Below are 15,640 nucleotides of genomic sequence, written 5' to 3'. Positions count from 1 at the left end.
CAGTGGCGTACCGTGGGTGTCAGCCGCCCGGGGCGGAGGAAAATTTCGGACCCCCTTGTTTAGGTATTTCAATTTAAAAGACCAAAATTCAGTTTTGTCACAGAACAAGTAATGAAAAATTCGGTGGTAGTGCAGCGGCCTGTTTAAAATAGTTCTATTGGATATTAGTGGTGTATATGAACGCGAATGAATTGTACAAGCAAAAAGAAAAGGTCAACAGGTTTCGCAGGATTTCCTTGGGTAAAAAAATTACTAGTTCACCCGGACGGCGAGCCGATTCCCGGATTGTCCGGACGATAGCACTACCGTAGGCGCGATGCAAGTATAGATTAGGATGTTTCAAATTTTTACAAGATATTATTATTATTTATTGTGAAATTTTGCCGTTCCCTAAAAAGTGCCGCCCGGGGCGGGCCGCTCCTGCCGCCCCCACTACGGTACGCTACTGACGGATGATTATTTGAAAATCAGAATTCGGAGAAACTCGTAAGTATAATCGACGAAGAGTGGATTCGACTGTTAAGAATTGGCAAAAAAGTTTCCGATTCTCCAACTTTACATGAACAAATTACTGTATGTCGATTTTACAAGATTTTTCTTTAAAGTTTAAAATACCAGTAATTTTTGCGGGACAATGTGTGCATTTATATGCATTTGACATTTTATTTGTGATTAAACGAAATAAATTAAATTGTACTAATAAATCTAATTTTCTTTATTTCGATCTTTAACGTTACACTTCGTCCTATATGCGAGATCATCTTTTAAGCGAGTAAATATGGTCTACGCTTCACAAATTAAGTACTCCAATTGACGAGGAAGAATTTCATATGCTTTTTCGGTACAAAGATTCAGTAAATGTAAAAGTTAATCACAATCAAGTCAGGCACATCTTTTTTGAAATGCAGAAAGAAAAAAAACTTGTCAAATATGGCACAGAACTGACTGCACGCATAATTTTCAGGTGTAATTAGTGGCGAAAAATCAGACTTTTTAATAATGCTGAGGTACTGGTGCTTCCAGACTTTCAAAGTTAACAGAGCGCTGACCACCGACCATAAGGCTGTGTATACGTTAGGCGTTGGGCGTTGCGTTAAACGCGCGTTAGCAGCTTACACACCGCGCGTTTAGCTCGGCGTTCGACGACCGTTCGTACTGGCTTAGTTTGAAAATGGACGTGAAAGTAACTGCTTGTGTGTGGCTCCTCTATCGTCGCTATAAAAGACGATGGCAGAGGCAAAGAGAATTTTGGGTGCACCCAATATTCGAGATAGACTGACGCATGGAATGTTTGTGACGTTGTATCCAAAACTAAGACAATATAAACCCAAGTTTTTTAATTCTTTTAGAATATCTATAAAATCATTTGACGATGGCTGATCTCTTTTAGATTTCATCAATAAATAGATCAGTATCGAAATGATCGTTCTCCATTTTGGCCAACGTGCGTCCACTCTACACGAAAGCGCGCGATCGAATGTACAAGATGGCAGCACACGTATCTCAAAGCGACCGGCTAACGCCCGCGAAACGCGCCTTTGAATGTGTATATCTATGCCGAAGTCTTGGTTCTTTAAAACGCGCGTTACCAAAACGCCTAATGTGTACACACCCTAACACTTGCTCTTAAATTACTTTTTCAGTGCATTTCAAATTTCAATTACAGTGCACTCTTCTAACTTGAGAACCACATTTTATAGACTATTTTTTTAATGCAAGAAATAATTATTTTACAATGTCGCACAACTTTTGTTTCATTAATATCCATCAATTCGTCAATTATTAGCGAATATGGACTATTAGACATATCAGCTAGCAGTGCTTTCCCCTGCACTGTTATAAATAACAGTAGGAAACTATGGCAATCGATAAAAAAATAACCCCCAAGATTTTTACATTATTGAACTCGGGATCTNATTTAATTTATATAATTAGTAAAATATATTTATTATAGCCTGATAATTCAGCATGAATCATTTGGTTTTAATTAAGGATGCACCGATAAGCAAAATGGCCGATTACCGATTAATCGGCCATGCATTATTGGCCGATTAGTGTTAATAATTTATTGCATTAATGGTGTGAGATCCTGGATAATTATACAGTTAATTATAATGTGGAAAAAACCATTTTTCTCCGCCTGGTACTATTGTCTCCCTCGAGTCAGGTAAACAAGAGCCAATCGAATATCCTCGCAAAATCAACAACCTCTTCCTTTGAGAAAGTTTCTAAAATAAATCTCAACACTTAATTGTTGATGCATAGAAACTTCGACATTGTTTAAAAAGCCGAAGTGTTTCTGTGTTTAATTAACAGAAACAAAATATATTTCTTTAACTGCTGATATTTGGACAGCAACTAGAAACAATTCTCCTTTTTTAAGTGTACCAATCCACTGGTTGAAAGATGATTTTCAGCAGGAAAGAGCTGTTTTGCGAATTGTTCCCTTTGAAGGTTCCCACACAGCTACACGAATCAGTGAACAGATAAAAATTGTTTTTGAACAGTATAAGTTGACAAGTGATAAGATTCTTAGTACTGAGAGATTCTGCAGAAAATATGGTAGCTGTAATTAGGAATTGCAACTTAGAAGCATAATCATGCTTTATACACACACTGCAGCTGACACTAAATTAATACATATTTTCTCAACAAGATGTGAAAACTATAATCACAGTTAATAGAAATATTGTCACACATTTTAATCATTCTGCTGTAGCTGTAAGCAAATTGGAAGATTTGCAGGACAAGTTAGGTTTGCAGAAACACAAATTAATTCAAGATGTTCCTACTCGCTGGAATTCTACATCTATAAGTTGGAACAGCAAAAAGCCCTTGTCACATATGCTATAGATAATAAAATTCCTACGTTGAGCCTATATCAGTGGTATCTCGTTGAAAAAATTGTTAAGCTTTTAAAACCATTCAAAGAAATTACTGTGGAAGCCAGCAAATGAGAAACCATCTCATTTTCAATAATTCTCACAATAGAGACTCTGAAATTATTCTTATCAAAAGCAAAGAGCAGTAGTTCCTTTAGTGGCACTACAATAGAAGAACTAGAAAAATCAATAAAAAAGTTTTTCAGCATATATAGAAAACAAGTATTTATGCTTGTCATCTTTATTAGATCCAAGATTCAAAATGAAATTTCAAAAAGAGGATATGGTAGAGGAAATAAAAATATGGACAATTGATAGCTTAGAAGATGTTGATAATTCAAAGTCTCAATAAGAATCAAATTCTGAAGCTTCTACTTCTGGAGATGATCAAGATGGAGGTGAATCTCTAAATTTTTTTGATTTATTTGATGAATTAGCTTCTGGTAAATGAAAGAATGAAGAATAGCATGTTTTTAAAAAGACAGAAAAACAAAAGAAACGAAGAAATGTTTCAATCAAGAATTAGAAACATATTAACATTAATTTTATCCCATAAACAAAGACATAATGACCTATTTTTGTGTGGAGAAGTTCAAAAGAACTTTTTCGAATTTGAGCAAAATAGGTATGAAATATTTAAGTGCCCGAGCATCTTCCATTGAAAGTGAAAGAAGTTTCAACACTGGAGGTAACATTTATGAGCCCATAAGAAATAGGTTATGCCCAGAAAATAGTGAAATTCTCATGTTTTTGCATTACAATTTAAGGGTTTTACAGTTTGAATATTAAATTTTTAATTGTTCTATATGTTTAAACTTTAAATAAAAGAGATAGTTTTGAATAGGTTATATTATACCTTATAATATGTATCGATAAAAGGAATAACTTGAATTGTAATATTTTTTTAATATTCAGTTTGTCATGTCATAAATAATAAATATATAACAGAAATTTATTATTTTTTATTACTAGCATTATATGTAACATTCTAACAAAAATACCAAAATGCAAAATTGGCCGATTATCAAAACCAATTAATCGGGGAAATGGCCGATACCAATTAATCGGCAAAGTGGCCGATTACCGATTACTTACCAATTAATCAGTTCATTCTTAGTTTTAATCAAAAATCAGGTTTACAGCATTGTTGTTTATATATAGAATAAAATATTCTTAAAGTTAGTTTTAGAACAACAATTCAGAGATTATTATTTCAATATATGAAAACCAAATTTTAAAAAATTTGACAGACTTGACAATTTTTAATTAATGTAGATGATTTTATGAAAATTTTGCAAACTTTGTTTCAAAAGGAAAAAAGTCTTGATATGCTACTGGACATAAACATTACTGTACTGTTGAGATTTCTGTACAATATCAATACTATAATTAAAAGCCATTAAATGAATAAATTTTTATTCAGCATAAGTATAAACTAATACTAGTAATGGATTGTTACTTTTTAACTGTTAATTTGAAAAAGCAATGACATTGTGATTTAAAAACAGATCAAAAATTTACAAATGAACTATGTTCTCATAATCATTGTCAAAGTATATGAATAATTTGAATTGTCAACAGTTATCTGATCTTCAGATGCTAGTCTTTTTTTATGCTATTATTTTGTGTAACTGTTTTTTGTATGTGTAACCTAAAGGCTTGAAAGAAGAGCAAAATGTGATCAAATTTTGCTTAAAGACAGCAAAAAAAAAAAAAAAAACTTAAAGAATCATAAATAACTCCAGTAGCTAATCATGGACAGAAACAGGACTAATGTTTTTGATTCTATCCACAGATCTTTAGGTTCTTCAGGTCAGATTGAAAATGTTAGACCTAGTGTCCATGATTAGTTATTGGATTTATTTATGGTTCTTTAAGGTGTTTTTTGGTGCTATGTACCTACACTCCAGTGTAGAAAACTATTGTGAGTGCTTAAAGATAGTTTACCAGCTACAAAACTTTGGATATGGTGGAAAAAGCTTATAGCAAAGAGTCATTAAGCTAAGTGAACATCTTTTAATGGAATTCCAGATTTTGCAAAAGGAGAAACTTTATAAAAGATCTATGAGTGCAGGGGTCACACACAAGTTGAACAGACAACATTGCTACTGCCACTGCCACAGAATTTGTTTAAAACAATCAAAGAATCACTTTTCACAGGATAGACGAATTGAAGATATTAAAAATGTAATTCTCTGTACTTTAACTTAGGAATTAAAGACATGAAAACTGCACATGTTTCATTTCTCATGCATTGATGCATTGACACAGGTGCAACAATTATATGACAGTTTTTGGTCAAAAAACAAGTCATAATGTTAGACGACTCACTCTACTTATCTGATGTCATCCCAGACTATTTTTTTATTTCCAAAATTAAATTGCAATTAAAAGACCAAATATTTGAGACCATTTGTGAAATTGAAACTGCTGTAAGCAAGCAACTGAAAACTATTACAAAAAAATTTTCAATAAATTGGAAAAGAAAACTTAATAGGATATCAACTGTAATGGAACTTATTTTTTAATTTAAAAATTATTCTGGTGAATGAATATTTTATTTTATATAATCATTCTCTCAAAACTTAAAAGTACACAGTGCAGTTCTTATTTTAAATTGAAACATTAGGTGTGAGAATAACAAAAGCTTTGTTTTTGTTTTGCAATTCCCCTAAACAAACATAAAAATACACAATAAAAGAATCAGAACAGTTATAAACTTATAACTATAGAATGTGAACAGTTATAAACTTATAACTATGGCAAAATATTAAAATGTATTCAATTAAAAATATTTTGGAACTATTCTCCTGCTAAACGTAGTAATGGGAAGTCTCTTATATAATAATGCTATTATAAGACTATTTTTTGGAACTTCTCATGTTCTGAAGTACTGTATCAAATGATAATATCCACTGTATCCGATGGCAGTTCAGTCTGCTAATAATAATATCCTCTTCATCTTCCCATCCATATGTCTGTTTTTAATGCCATTTTTTATAATAATGAGATAATCATAACTGTGTAATTACATAGACTTGCACTGAATCACCGATTCTTGATTGATATCACTGATTTATCATCCCTTCTGCTCAACGTTGCTTCTGCTACCAAGGACACTATCAGCAGACAGTCAAAGAATGATTTTAAAGTAAATTTATAAATTGTTTGAAAAATCATATTCTATTTTAATTTGTTTAGTTCTGCATTATATGTATTGTACTTAAAGATGTCTGTTACAAACAAACAAAATAGTACTTTTACCAACATTTTCAAATTAATTTGTGCTGGTTTTAGATGTCTTTTATGAGATAATCTAGTTTTGGAGCATAACAGACTGAAGATACTGTGATCCTTCACAAACAACATCATGTCTGTAACACACTCTGAACAATACTTTTATGATGATGCTAGGCTACATGACCAGACCTAAATTCTCTTTCCTATTGTAGCAGTACATGGTAGCCACTGACTTCCCTCTACACCTTTCATCTAGGGCTTCTAAGGCTATGTGGTTTGTAAATGTTCCCTCAACTCCTGTACATTCAAACTAATTAACACATGTAATTGTTGATGATATTACTGTTATAGTGTTATTTTCAGACAATTTGTTGCGTAATAAGTTTATAATGTGTTTAAGAAAATTAAATGTAAAACATTACATAGCAGTAGTATTTTAAAGAATGCGGTGTAAGTCGTGTTTACACTGTTGTTGACAAGTAATTTAAATTATTTGTCTAATTATTCAAGAATTGACATTTATGTGATGGATACTATAATATATAAAAATGAAAAAAATGGTAAATACGACAATATATAATATTATTTGCATTGTTTTAAACTATATACACACCGCATTCACCGCATCTTGTAACTGAGTCAACCGATCCGCCATTTTATTTTAACTGACGTCAGCTCACTCAATGCACTGTTGCCAAGTTCCAACATGCAGCGCCCCATAGAATAAAAACAATTTCCCCTAGAAATTAAAATTCTTTATTCCTCTAAATTTTGATCGCTTCAAAAACCAAGTCGTCCTATACGCGTGAGCGAAGGATTCTTTGCGTTTTTGCAATAATTCCTGTGATCCGTGTGTTCGCATATTTTCTGGATGCTACCGATACCAATTAATCGGCAAAGTGGCCGATTACCGATTACTTACCAATTAATCAGTTCATTCTTAGTTTTAATCAAAAATCAGGTTTACAGCATTGTTGTTTATATATAGAATAAAATATTCTTAAAGTTAGTTTTAGAACAACAATTNATTTTTATATTCGAAATGGACCTTAAAAAACTTATAATTAATTAACCGCATTAATTATGGGATTCCTGTAATAATATGCTAGAACTACATATAACTCTAGAACTATACATCTCTCTTTGTTTTGACGCTGTTCTGATAAATATTATTTTGGGTTACTCGAAAGGAAGAACGATGAAGTTTGTCCTGTGCAATAATCAAATTTAGTTACTTTTAGTGGAAATATTATACGTATCCACGATCGAGAATAGGTAATAAATGTAATTATTCAAAAGACCAGACTTGTAAACAGCTATAATAGAAATCATACATAATATTAATCGAATCTAATAGTTATGATTGGCAACGTGAGGTCAATCTTAAACAATAAGAGACCATGTAAATTCTATGAATTCAACTGCATCGAAATCAATTCCAACGTTGTGTGTTTCAGTCATAAGAATTACAATAAATTTAATGCATTTAATAATAAAATATTTTATGTTAATTTATGTAAAATAAAACCAATAACTATTCAACAAATTACCTGTATCTCTTGTCTTCTTTCTGAGCTACTTTCATAACTTCTAAAAATGACGAATTTTCAGGCACGGTAAATTTTTTGGAACGAAAAGTGAAACAAGACTTTTTTCCACTCCTTTCACTCCAAATAGAAAAAACAACATTGATAAGATTCTTGTGAAATTGAGAAATTTGTTTTAAATTATATTCAGTTAAGTGTGGAATCAGTGGGCCTGTTGAATTTTCAGTAATAAGCTCTACCTTTTGATTTATAGGATTTTTTGAATAATCTAAGGGGGAAATAACACTTGATTAGTTTTTGTAAGAGCATTAGTAATATTTTTAGAGATTCCTTTGTAATTTTAAATCTATGAGTTATTTTAAGGTAAACAGCGAATTTAGAAATTTACCGATATGTTTTGACGAAATTTAACGAAAAAGTTTTGCGAATCCGATTTTTCTCCCGACAGTAAATCAAAGAAAATATCGATTCTTACTGAAGCTAATTCTGTTATAATACAAGGTCTGTTCAAAAAGTATCGGACCTTTGGTCGGCAAAAATAAATTTATTGACTTTGAGGTACAAAACCCTAATCCCATTCAAAGTAGTCTCCTTGGTAATGTATACACTTCTCCCAGCGTTNTTTGCATAATTTGGCCACGAAAATGAAAAAAATAAATAAATATATTTGTGTGGAATAGGAGAATCAATTTAGTCTTTTTATTGTCGTTAAGCAATTGTTATCATTGTTACGATATACATTGTCGTTTGCATTGTTGAAGGTTAAATGACGATTTTTACAATAAAAATGGGGATTTTAGGGGGTTGGAAAAGGGTTAAATTGTTGTCGACCAAAAAAATTGCTTGACAACTGCAAGAAGCATGTATATGTGTAAAAAAAATCGGACTAGACGGACTAGAACACAGTCCGGTGCATCGTTTGTGTTTATGTTATTTCTATTTTTAGTTTATTTGTGGTCGAAGGGATTCTTCCAACGGGACAGTAGGCCCCAGGGCCGCCGATAAAGCGAAAATCCCAAAGGGGGCCCGTAGGGCGGCTCAAGAACGGGATATGCCCCGGAGAGCGGTCCTGCTACCAAAGGGACCTGCAGGGCGGAACCGGAATCCGTATCTTAATCCGGATGTAATCGACCAACTGCGGATTCAGCGCAGGGCGCCAGATTCACCCAACGAGCAGGCAATTGTCCCGGGAAACCCCCCGCCGAGCAAAGTGGCTCAGATGATTTTAAAGTTTGAGGGATCAATGATCCCGCTAAGCACCACCGTAGGTTACCTAAACAAGGGCCTTGGGTGGTGCCCGCAGCTGCAAAAATAAGCCGTCAGACGCTTTAACCACTGACCCCGATCAAATGGTGTGCTCCGACATGTCCCCACAACAAATAGGTGGGAACCAGATACTTTTACTTTTAAATAAAGTTTATTATTATACTTAGTTGTACATGCTGCAACATGCAGAAAGAACAAAGAATACTTGATACGCGTACATCAATAGTGTATTATAGACAGCGAAATTTTAATAATAATTACATTTGACATTTGCCATAATGCCTTAATGGAACAGATAGATTAAATATATATTGTGTACAGGGTAGGCATTATGGTTACAGGTTGTTGCAATAAAAGACGCGGTTACAGGGTGCATGGCACCACGTCCAGAACCGACCCTGGAGGGCTGTGGACCAGGTAGAGATAAAATTATAACATATTACATAACCGACATTCCATACAAGTTACCGAAAAACAGCCTATTGCAAACAGCATCAATGCCATTGATCATTTAATACAATATTTCCATTGATAGTTTTCAAGATGACCTCTTGTGTGCCGTGATATAGTTTATCAGTCATTTTGAGTGAGGTTGTCAAGGTCAAAAAGGTTTTTCTTGATGGCTTCCTCTCTGATTTTTTCCACAATTAGAGAGACATTCCATTTTTTATTATCATATAGTGAAGCACATCTGGCTTTCCAAAGTACCCTTTTTGTGAGGGCAAAGAACCAGTTGATCATATATTTGTTCTGATTGCTGATGGGGAAATCCTAGTTGTACCAGATGTTTCTCCAATTTATTGCGATTTTGAATATTTTGTAGACCCAGGTCCAGGTGATTTCAGCTATGGCACAGCCAATAAAGATGTGATAAGTATCCTCGTCGACACCGCACCGATTGCATTTTTTGTTGCTCATGCAGCGGTAGCTGTGATAGACGTGGAGAAAGACCTTCGACATGATGATGTTATTTAATATCCGCCAGGACGTCTCTCTCCATTCAGCGGGTATAAAGTCTACGTTTGACCAAACTTCAGGCCAGTTGACTGATGTGTCCGATGTGTTGACATTGGTAACCTGCTTGTGAAGGATGTTGTAAATGATGGATGGCCTTACTTTGTTGTTTGTGAGCCCATTAGTGACCATTGCGTTGATACTGTCCCTCCAGAGTTTGTGAACCTTGTTGTTTTCAATGGAGAAAGGCCTACATCTGTTATCACCGGAAAGTGACTTAGCTGACGGACCAATGAGGCGGTGAGCAATGTCAGAGATGGGATGATCATCAGTTTTTAAACCGTTGGCTAGGTTGGCAATTTGAAGAGATTGTTCTAGATCTTTAATGTCCCATATGCCCCATCCCCCATTCATGCTGTTGTTTTTCATCAATTTTCTGCTTAGTGGTTCATAATTACTATTCCATATATACTTGAAGATTTGTTTTTCTATTTTGTTTGCCTCTTTTTTTGTTATGTTTGTCACGTAGAGGTTATACATTATTTTTGCTATGAGACATTTGTTTGCCACTATTGCTCTCTCTGGCAGGTATAACCATGTATTGTTCCAGCTCTGTATGGCCTTTTTGATTTTGATCTTCATGTCATTGATGTTATTTCTTTGGTTGTCCTTGCCGTACCAGATGCCTAGAATTTTGGCAGATCGTACTGACTCAATGTTACAATTATCACAGCTCCTTGAGCCATAGATGTTTAGTAGCTTGCTTTTAGAATTATTTATCTTCATACTTGTTATCTCACTGAAAATTTTGATTTTTTGTATAGTTCTATTTAAGGCAACATTGTTATGATGTTCACATCGTCAACGTGGGCTATATATTTTACTTTTTTTGACATCCCAGGAACGTATATTTGTGGGATTAGTTTGTCGTTCATTATCATTCTAAGGAGTGCTTCAATGTAGACGGTAAAGAGGATCATTGACGAAGGGCATCCCTGTCTGACCCCCACATTGCACTCTATATACTCGGATTCCTCATTAATAATACATATTTTTGTTTTGGGCGATTGGTAAAGTTTGTTTATTGTGTGGATCTCTTTTTCATTAAGGCCAAACAGTTCCATGATCTTCCAGAGGATGGTCCTGTTGACAGTATCAAAGGCCTTTTCTACATCCATAGACAGGACGGCCAGTGGGGATTTCCTCTTTATGTATAATTCTTGAATCAGGTTCAGGAACATTGTGTTGTTCTGGATAGAGCATTCTTTTATCCCGGCGCTCTGTGTGCAGCCTATGTGTTTTCTGAAGAGTTCGTCTAACCTGTTAGCAATGACAATACTGTAGATCTTGTAATCTATGTTGAGAAGGGTGATTGGCCTGTATTCGCCCAGACTACCATTCTTGTTGCCTTTCTTGTTGATCAGTTTCATTTTGCCATAGCAGTAAGTATTATTAAAGCGGGGGTTATTGTATAAGACATGAAAAAGGTCAGCGAAGTCTTCACGAAAGGAGAGATATAGTTCGGCAGGTATGTTGTCAATGCCCGGAGCTTTTTTGAGATGAAGTCCATTTATAGCTTCTTTGATTTCCTCTTTGGTGATTTCTTTATCTATAGTATGTTCTTCTCTTTTTTTTATTGGTTTGATTACTTCCGTTATTTGGTTCCAATAATGTAGGTCAGTTTTTGGTACTTTATAGAGGTTGGTGTAGAACTTGGCAAATTCTTTAATGATTTCTTTTTTATCTATACTATCTATCTTGTTGTCAACAGTTATGCTTTCTATTTCATTTTTAGTACTTTCTTGTTTGTTTTTTTTAATATAATTTTCTCGGCTTGGCTGTGGATTCCCAGTTTGTTCATCTTGTAATTGTTGTAGCTGTATTTTATGCTTTTTTCGAGTTCCTCGCTAATTTCTTTTTCAATCTTAGCGATTTCTTCTGGTTCTGTTTTGGTTTGTTTCTGGTTTGTTTTCAATGATTTTATTGCTTAGCTCCCTCTGGAGCTTCTTAAGTTTGTTGAATTTGTCTCCTTTTATTTTTTTCCATGTTTCTTTGCTTTGTTCATATATCTCCTTAATTTCTGTCCATTTTTCCCATGTTATGCTGTTTTTGTTCTTATCAAGAAGTAGTTTGATCTTTTTGGTGAATTGGGAGTCATTAATAATTTCTTTGGAGATTTTAAAGCAACCATCCTTTCGATTTCGTATTCGTTTCGATTCTTATATTTAGGTTGATTAATTTATGGTCGTTTAACTTTGCCCCATTGTTTGTTAGGTTATAACTTGTTATGTTACTTATATTTCCTATGGATTTGTTGTACTAGATCCTGTCAAGGCGCTCTTTCACGTCTTTTCCTTCCCAAGTATAGTCACGGTGATGTGGGTGTACAACACGGTAGGAGTCACTAAGGTTGAAGTTGTCTATAATTTTTTTTAATGTTTGTCGTGATCCATCAGACATAAATTGCCCATTTTTATCCATTTGGCTGATGATACAGTTAAAGTTTCCTGCAATGATCAGTTCTCTTCTGCCCATTAGATATTAAGTCAGTTCCTCCAATACTTCTTTTCTATGTGCTACTTGAGGTGGTGCGTATATGTTTACTACTCTGATCAGTCTGTTTCTAATGTGTAGGTCAATTGCGACAAGCCTTCCATTTGAATCAGTCCTGAAGTTGTTAACTTTCAGCCTTTTGTTTACCATTGTGATGGTACCCGTACTTCTCCTTGTTGCGAAGGAGAGGTAAATGTTGTAGCCTGAAAAGAGTTTCCTAAAATTCTTTAGGTCCTGAAAGTCAACCATGTTTGTGTCTTGTATCATCATTACATCAGTGTTCTCTGCGAGGAGAAGATTGAGAATAAAGATCTGCTTAGTCTCGCTATGGAACCCAGAGATGTTTACAGATTTGATATTTAGTGTGATGTTATCGAATGTTACTGTTCTATTTGGGATAGAACTCGTTTGCGTTTTCTTTGTTTCTTTTTTTCTTCTTTTGCTATTGCTTTCCCTACTTCCTCTATAACCTCATTTTGGGATAAGCTGGCATTGATCCCAATTGATAAAATTTTGTCTCTGAAATTAATTTGTTCTTTTTCCTCTTCTTCCCTTTCTTCAGTGTCAATCCTACGTGGTTCCTTTGATTCTTTGCTGGTGTTTTACAGCTCTAAAGCATATATTTACAAAGCGGCTTCTCGAATTTTGAAACTTTTAGTTCAAGTCCATCTGGAACGTTTTTCTCCTACGAATTTCTTAAAAGTTTCTTCCATAAATCGTCTTAGATTTCCTTCCGAAATTACATTTCGTCTTTATCTCGCCATCCAGTAACGAATGTCGGCATTCAAATTTAAAACTCGTTTTCAAACTGAGTTTTCAATGCACAATTTTTTTATTTCAAGAAAATTTCTTGTATTCCTGAACACTGGTGCCGCTTTCTTCTTTGCTCTTCTTTCATTTATCGTATTTGCATGTCGACGAAATGTGCGGTGTCATCGGGCTACGATTTGAAAACATTGTAAACCAATAAATCCCCACTGTTGCCGTCTGTCTGGCTGTCTTCCATTAATCTCAAGAACGGACTTAGACAGACGAGAGATGAGATCAAATATGAAAATCCCAGGGGAAGGAGGCCCCGATTAAATATACAGGAATTCCGATGCAAACCGGAAGTCACGTTATTTCAGTACAAAATTTTTCCCCGAAAGGAGTTAGATAGATGACCGGCACGACTCTATTGTTAAAGGAAAAGTATGCAGCCCGGCAGTTTACAGTTTTCGCCCACTCCTCTTTATTCTATAAACGATAAAATTGTTTTGTAGCATACAGTTAAGAATTTTTTTTTAAACAAAGATGTAAAATCTTAAAATAACTTACCAAGATACAATCTCCGACGTCAATGGCGGTCGCGTAACATTGTTTTTTTTATTTTTATACATGACGTGCTTCCATATATCATCTATTAACATTCTGCTATTCAAATTAATTAAGTTATCATTTTGAAGAAAAATAATAAATATAAACATGGCCGACGGTATTACATTTAATTAAATAGATAAATATAAAATTGCAACGTTTAACAATTCTTTGTTTCCGTTTGTTCATCCGTCGTTCGCTCCAGTTGACAATCCACAATTTTACAAACACGGAGGCGACCTTTCTTTAGAGGCTACTGCCTCCGCAATAAAATGCAAATATGGTAAAAAAAACGTCCTCTGGTGCTATCGCCATTTTCACATAAAATTCATTTTGAAGAAAAAAAATAAATATAAACGAATGAACAAAGGGAAACAAAGTATTGTTAAACGTTGCAATTTTATATTTATCTATTTAATTAAGTTATCATTATTTTTAATCTCTATATGTTCTGTAAATTTCCGTAGACATACATCACGTTATAGAAATATTAATTGTTATATTTATTAATTGTACAATTATTTTTACTACAATGTATAAAGCAAGGTGATTGGATATTTTTTAATTTAACCTCGAACGGACCACCGGGTGTTCTCTGCGCACTTAATGTTCTATTAATTAATTAACTCGTCTGCCGTGTTATTCTGTCCGAATACGGGCTACCTTGTAATTTCTTTTTCAAGATATTCTTTTAAGTTATGCAAAAAAAAAAAAAAAATTGCAAAAATCTACTAACGGCGGCCTACATTTCCCCCGACTTTATGAGTTTTGAATCTAATTTTTAAAATAGGTGTTGTGCTCTTTGATGGATCCAATATAAATCGTTTCTCTTTCTCATCTATTCACTTTTTTTTAATGATTTTTAAATTTCTTTATTTATATTTGTTATTATTTCAGTTGTAGAATCTTCTTTTAGTTCTACAAAATCTTCATTTTGACCAATTCCAACCACTGGCTTCTCTCCCATTCGTTTGCAACTAAAAGAAGTTATTCTGCTTTATCCGCTCTAAGAACAATTATGTTATTTTGTTGTAGGCTTGGGGACACATTTTCAAAATCTTCCTGTCGACCAACCGCCGAAATTCGAAGTGGAAGGGGAAAAAATTAACACGCGATATTTTTTGTAATAAATAATAAAATTTTGAGACTTAAACATTTGAAATGCATCTAAAATAAAATCAATATAAAATAGTTCTTGTCTATTTTTTTTCTTTCGTATTCAAATTTCCGTTTTTTGCAAGAAATTATTCTCCAAATTGCTATGGGTGATGGGTGGGAAGTGTAAATGCAGCCTGTCAAATCTTTGACGACTTCTCGCTGATTTCTGGTGTTTACGATTAAAACAATTTTGATTCGTTTCTTCTTAAGACCGCTCACGCGCAAGAAAAATCACTGCAGAAAAGTAACTCTACAGCGGTCCCATCCGAAATATACATCGGGTCTTCGTCAGATCCGGAAAAGAATTTATGCAATCCGATATTGGCTATTATTGTAGTGACGCCACAGCCAATACGGCAAGATGGAGGAAAACGCTATTTTAGCATTTAGTTGACATGCCTGTGTGTCAATGAATAGGAATATTTTTTAATCTCTTCTATAGACGATTCCACAAAATCCGATTGCTCTTTTGCTTCAAATTCTATATTCTTTCGAAACTCTTTATTACGCATGCGAGACCACGCATGGTGACCACTTAAATCTCTACCTGATTGCTATCCGAGCGAGAAAGTCCTTTTCAGTATTCTGTAAATGAAAAGTTAAAAGTTGGTCGACACGATTTTCTGCACTGGTTTGATGGTAAGGAAAAGAAAAATTTCTCAAAATTTTGGTCTTGTTTATTTT

At 34.0% G+C, this 15,640-nt stretch overlaps 1 protein-coding gene across 1 annotated transcript in view; it reads right to left on the bottom strand.

The window, feature by feature from the left end:
• LOC111638322 (mediator of RNA polymerase II transcription subunit 21-like) overlaps positions 1 to 6,829 on the bottom strand; it is a 26,406-nt gene extending 19,577 nt beyond the window's left edge. The window contains exon 1 of the mRNA XM_023384014.1: positions 6,736 to 6,829. Within this exon, the coding sequence (XP_023239782.1) occupies positions 6,736 to 6,777 (42 nt within the window). The 5' untranslated portion in view covers positions 6,778 to 6,829. The remainder of the gene's footprint in view (positions 1 to 6,735) is intronic.
• Between the last annotated feature and the right edge of the window lie 8,811 nt (positions 6,830 to 15,640).

This window comes from Centruroides sculpturatus, unplaced genomic scaffold (assembly GCF_000671375.1).
Source record: "Centruroides sculpturatus isolate CEXI.00-Female unplaced genomic scaffold, Cexi_2.0 scaffold1081, whole genome shotgun sequence".
In the NCBI taxonomy this organism is placed as follows: Eukaryota; Metazoa; Arthropoda; class Arachnida; order Scorpiones; family Buthidae; genus Centruroides; species Centruroides sculpturatus.
The sequence above is the reverse complement of the archived record's forward strand: the minus strand, read 5'-3'. Positions and strand labels throughout refer to the sequence as shown.